Source organism: Macadamia integrifolia, chromosome 6, assembly GCF_013358625.1.
Source record: "Macadamia integrifolia cultivar HAES 741 chromosome 6, SCU_Mint_v3, whole genome shotgun sequence".
In the NCBI taxonomy this organism is placed as follows: Eukaryota; Viridiplantae; Streptophyta; class Magnoliopsida; order Proteales; family Proteaceae; genus Macadamia; species Macadamia integrifolia.
In genome coordinates, this window is record NC_056562.1 from 29,609,513 (window position 1) to 29,615,384 (window position 5,872).

At 33.7% G+C, this 5,872-nt stretch overlaps 1 protein-coding gene across 1 annotated transcript; it reads right to left on the reverse strand.

Moving 5' to 3' along the window:
- Nucleotides 1-870: 870 nt before the first annotated feature.
- LOC122082547 (transcription factor MYB20-like) lies at nucleotides 871-2,475 on the reverse strand. Its single transcript, XM_042650183.1, has 3 exons — nucleotides 2,201-2,475; nucleotides 1,711-1,840; nucleotides 871-1,582 (listed from the first exon to the last, which is right to left on the reverse strand). Exons 1-3 carry the CDS (start codon nucleotides 2,331-2,333, stop codon nucleotides 973-975), a joined length of 873 nt encoding a protein of 290 aa, XP_042506117.1. The 5' UTR covers nucleotides 2,334-2,475; the 3' UTR covers nucleotides 871-972.
- Between the last annotated feature and the right edge of the window lie 3,397 nt (nucleotides 2,476-5,872).

Here is a 5,872-nt window from a genome sequence, read left to right on the forward strand (position 1 = left end):
CTTACCCAATATTACAAATTGTTTGACACATTATGAGATGTAAATTAAAAAAATCCTTTTTAATTTTTAACATTATAAACAGATTATGAACACAATTATTATTAATTTTATTTGAATCAACCAATTGAATAGCCTTGTTCAATGCATCAAGGATCATTTCTATGATCTTGAGAATGTGAACATGGAAACATGCTTGATCATTAATGTTTCACACCATAGAAACAGTGAGATGGTTTCTTCATGAAAATACGTTTGGACTTATTGGACCCATGTAGTCATTGTTACTCGTATTTTACGGTTTTAGTTTACACGACAAAGCAACCACAGTAATCTTTACTAGAAACAAACTCAAGTGTGTATACAATTGAAGGGGACAAATTTTCATCTAAAATTTTTACTAGAGACCTTGAATTGCAAATACCATTCTCTTAAGGTGGAGAATGGGAGGTTATTTCTGAAGACTTTCTTCTTCTTCTCTTTTTCTAATTCATAAAAAACTGACCCAAAACTGCTTCTGATTGACCAGATTATTAATTTAATTAAAAGATGGCATTCCTCTTCAAGATGTTATAGTCAAGTGTTCTTGTAATTTCAAGAATAAATAAGCATAAAATTCAATCAGATTATTTTAGCAAAAAATATGATAAAATATAGGATTCTTTCTCTTTTTGATATATTTTGTCAGGCTAGTTGACAGTATCTATTTATTGTGAAATTAATACTAAGAACCTAAGTGTATCTTTGGTTGAGATATTTCCTCCTCTCTCTCTCTCTCTTTGAGTTTTCTTTTCATTTTGTGGAAGAGAAGCAGAAACTTTAGAGAACCCAGAATGAACCCCTTTAATGGACAGCAATTTTGTTCTTTATTAGAATGGAAGAGAAAATATTTGGTGGGTATTCTTATTTGTTCACAAATTCTAAAATTTTATTCTCTAAATTCACATAATGAACAGAACCTCTGAAGAAAAATAATTACAAGAGCCCAAATTTCCAAGGTTCGTGATCAAAAACTAGTCTTGAGAACTGATTGAGAGAAGGATCAACTGCTAGTATCTTGTCACCATCTTCACAAAGCAAATCCCAGAAATTAAAATCATCCCAAATTGATATGTTGTTGTAATATTCAGGCCACTCCAAGCTTGAGAACTGCATTTCTTCAGGCATCCCAGATGAGGAAGAAAAGGATGAAGTAGAAGTTGATGAAGAAGGTCCAGAAGGGATTAGAATCTCATGGGGTTCAATCAGAGGGACTTCATCTGTGCAAAAGCTATCACTGTTGTCTGTAGAACTGAATGGGCTTGTAATGCTCATAATTCTCTTTTCTTCTTCTTTTATCTCAATAATGGCTGACTCTAAAAATGTCTCATTTCCCTTGTTCTGGTCTGCTTCTGAATGGGATGGAACAACAGATTCTTGTTGCAGTTGTGGTGGTGGTGGTTCTTGATCAGTCGAAGTAGAGATTGGCTTGTGAGTAACAGGATCAATTCCCATCTTCTTTAGCTTCTTCTTGATGTGGGTGTTCCAGTGATTCTTTATCTCATTATCAGTCCTTCCAGGGAGATGAGCAGCTATTTTGGACCATCTAGAGCAAGGAAAAACACATGGCTCTTGAATTTAGCAAAATTTAGGAGTTTACAAGCACCATTAGAGTAACTGATCACATCAAAATGAATTAGAAAAATATGGCTTTCAATGTAATAAATACAGAACCTGTTTCCAAGAGCAGCATGAAGATCAATGACTATCTGTTCCTCAGATTCTGATAACAAACCCCTCTTTAAATCAGGTCTAAGATAATTGGTCCATCTAAGCCTGCAACTCTTTCCACACCTTAACAACCCTGCATCAGTATCCACCATAAACCAAACCAGACAAGTTAAAACAACCATAAAGGAAATGTAATTGGTTCTCTCTTTGAAAAGGAAAGTAAATTACAAGATTAACCTATAAACTTCTACAAATTCAGACACAGATAATTCAAAAGTCACACAAAAAGGCTACTCTTTTTTGGTTAGCTTCTTCTTCTTCTTCTCTCTCTTTTTCACATATTCAAATAGAAGACATCCACCACCACATAGCCATTGTTTCTTTCTATTTCATTCTCTTGAGTTAAATTATAAACCATATACTTCATAACAGAACAAGCTAGCAGCAGAAAGCTTATTTTGGGTAGAGAAGAAAGCCCAGAAATTTTGTGAACCTGCAAGTTTAGGAACAGCTCTCCAGCAGCATTGGCCATTGGTGAGAATGAAGTTGATGAGCTTCTTGTCCTCCTCACTTGTCCATGGTCCCTTCTTCAACCCCACTTTGTCACAGCAAGGTTGCCTTCCCATCTTATCACAGCAAATGCAAAACTCAAGCCCAGTGAAGGAAGAGAATAGAGAGAGAAAGAGAGAGGAGGAGAGAGAAGCAGTTAGAGCAGAGAGAGAGAAAGAGAGACCTAAGGGGAAATGCAGGGGTACCACTTGGATTTATAAATGAATCCCTCCAAAGGAATTGAAGGGAAAGAAATAAGGAAGGCCCCTTGTTTTGTAACCAAAGACTTTTGCCCACATGTGTCAAACAGGAGGCCAACGCGTACCACACGTGCAATGTCTTCTTCAGAAAACGCCACCTCATCTGCAGCCTTTACGTGAATTCTAAGCCTCAAGATTATAAGATACCCCCCATCCCTAAAAATGTAAAACTTTCCCATTCAAAAAAATAAAATAAGTTATAGTGTTCCCTGTTACACCACAAGTCATCAAGTCTCTTGTACATTTGTAAAGCACATTTCCTTAGATGGGTCCTACTGATGAGATCACTTGGCTGATCATCATGGCCATGTAGTCCAACTTAATAATGTACTGATCAGACGGTATGACACATTCAATTTCCAAGAACCCTTTTTTTCTTTTTCTTTTTGGATCTTAGTTTATTTTCCTCCTATTGGGGAGGTTCTCTTGGGTTGATGATGGATTTTCCCGGATTTCTCTGAAGGATTTTCACAGGAATGTGATTTCTAGGGATTGTAAGGATTCTTTCCTGAAAAAACTCAAATCTTTAAGAAAATCAGAAACATTTAATGTGTGATGGGTAAATGATCTTGTCTTGATTTCACTGTTTAATGAGCTAGAAAAGAGATTTCTTTATTTGGCAGAAAAGGAATTCCAAGTGTTCATTTGGGTCATTCCCTTGGGCATAGCTTTATGCCACCTGAAACAGATCATCTCAATTGTGTTTCTCTATGGGAGATGCTTAGAGAAATGCCAATCAGGTGGTCACCAGTCCTCAAGAAACACTTAATTCTCACTGTGAAAGAATATGGGTTGGGGCTCAAAGTTATATGTCCAAATTAGGTCCTATTAGTAACCAATTAAATTTTAACTTAAATCAGAATTGATCATGTGGATATAAAGCTTGGAAGATTAATTTAATATAAAATAAAAGAAAAAGGGTTGTGCACGCCGTCCGCTCAGGGACAGACACGAGAGGAGAGAAGCCATAGACATGGAATTCTTTCACTGGGAGGGGAGGAGAAAGGGAACACATGGCTTGGCAGTATGCCTAACTTTTTTCTTAAATAAAAAATGGGAGGGGATATCATAGAAGGCAGTGTGGCTTCTCCATCAGCGTAGAGACCAATTGGATTGTTTGCAAAAGTATCAACAATAATGAGATTTCTTCCTTTCATGAGGGATGCTAGGACGGGATGGTATTTTTGCCCTCCTAAGTGTTTAGGTGTACAGGCCACGTTATTTTTCACGGTTCTTTTTTCTATATAAAATAAATGTGTCAACTCATTTGTTAGAAAGGATCAACACATCACAATTAGGATGTCATGAATTCAACTCTCTTTGAGACACTATCAAATAAATAAGTTTAAAAAAAAAATTGAATAGCTAAAATGCAAAAGGAAAAAAATGTCAATGTATGTAACGAGTTGCATAAATGATTGAGTTTTGCAATGAAATTTGATGTGTGGTTGATTCAAACTTTATCCTTCTTATTCGATTTTGGATTTACCAAATCACCCTTTCATGGGCACATTAGGTGATCCGTTCAGAAATGGATTCATGGGCCGCAGACCAATCAATTCATCACAAGAACTGATATATATCTCTAATATTGATTTTTTTTTTTTAATGTGGTTTTTATAGCCAGCAAATGATCCAAATTCCTTTATAAAGCATTCCAATGAAATAATACAAGTGTGGGAGAGGGTATATAAAATTAAATTTCACTTTCTTTCATTGTTTCATTGATGAATGGCTGACTGCTCCAAATAATCTATTTAGCAACGTGTAATCACTTTTGCAAGCACTTTCATTTAGATTCGATTCGCTCAAAGGGAGAAGCAACATAAAAGGAAAATTCTATGACTAATTTTTTTTTTAATACCAACTTGATAATTATATTTTTATATATAATTTTTAATTTGGAAGCTAATCAAAAACTTGATAATTTTAAAGAGTTATTATGATTATTAGCAAGAGAACACTACCCTACTGGTGCAATTACACACCAATGTGGGGGCTAATGAGAGGATGCACATGAGCATCTTTAGCACAAGGGTAGAATAGTCTTTTCACATGTGTCGTGTCTAGGTGCAAACACAAGCAGATAGCGTTCTTCTTCTTCTTCTTCTTTTTTCTGGTAAATTTAAAGAGTCATTATCTATAGAACAAAAAACATAAGAAAGATTGAGACCGCTACACATGTTGCTAATTCAAGGGATTTTATGTGAATTTCTTTGATGCTAAAAAGCTCATTAATAATAGAAAAAGTTGTCTGCAATGACCAAAATATCAAAAACATGACCGCCACTTACAATCTTTCATTTAATCCTTTTTGAAAATTCAAATGTGTGTTCACACATAGCCAATGGTCATCATGCTTCTTGTATATCATTCCGCATTAACGATTTATCGATGATTATAATTAAGCACATCTCAAATGGGACTTTTAGAGCCCAGAATCATAATTGTAGTTCTTTTCACTTGCATTTTTTTTTTTTTTTTTAACTAATGGGCATTTCTTTAAAGGTGGAGCAAAAATCTCAAGATCAAATTTTCAAAAAATGTTTTTAAGGGAAATTTGTAAATTTGCATACTCTCATTTGTCATATTAATAGCTAGTAAATCTAGATTTGGAATAACTTAAAAGGCCAAAAGAAAGAAAAAAAAATTCATTCCAATTTCATAAAATAGTCGAAATTTTGTCACAAAGGTAGCTATAAAAAAATACAGGAATAAATTAATTATGTAGTATTAGAACTTTACAGTTTACATCTCAAAATTTTGAAAGAGAAAATGATACATATGTATATTTAAATTTTTTTTTTTGTGAAAAGATTATAAAGGTTACCACTTGTTTGCTGTATTTAAAATGTTTGATTTTTTTTCTTAACTAAATTATTCAAAAAATTCCCAAAACATAGGCAAGTGCTCCCAAAATTTTTAGAGCTTATACCAACTTAGGCCAAGTTATTCACAACTATGACTAACATTAGCACAACTCAATTTTTTATTCATGTGTGGTGATTTCAATGTCCACTCTCCTTTATCAAGAATCCTCCATGGAAGAATTCAATGATGGAAAAGAAATTGCAAAGTTGATTGTTAATTACGTCTTTTTCATTGCTTCCCTGATGAAAATTCTAAAATATCTACTTTGTTGTCATGATGCAAATTAATGACTTTAGTTTATACTAAAAAAAAATTTATAACTTTAGTAGTTATTTTTTGTTGAAAAATATAAATGGCATTAAAAAACTATATATTCATACTCATAAATTTTATTTTTTGAAATACTTTTAATACAAAATAAAATATGCCGATGGATACAAGTGTCCTATATTACTATGATCTAAAGCTGCTAGTTCAGCCTTTCA

What these genes read in the sequence shown, in the direction of transcription:
- LOC122082547 (XM_042650183.1), bottom strand. Translation starts at nt 2,333, where the DNA reads ATGGGAAGGCAACCTTGCTGTGACAAAGTGGGGTTGAAGAAGGGACCA. An exon ending in AGCTGTTCCTAAACTTGCAG is followed by an intron (nt 1,841 to 2,200) that starts GTTCACAAAATT and finishes ATACTGATGCAG; the next exon opens with GGTTGTTAAGGTGTGGAAAG. An exon ending in CATGCTGCTCTTGGAAACAG is followed by an intron (nt 1,583 to 1,710) that starts GTTCTGTATTTA and finishes TCCTTGCTCTAG; the next exon opens with ATGGTCCAAAATAGCTGCTC.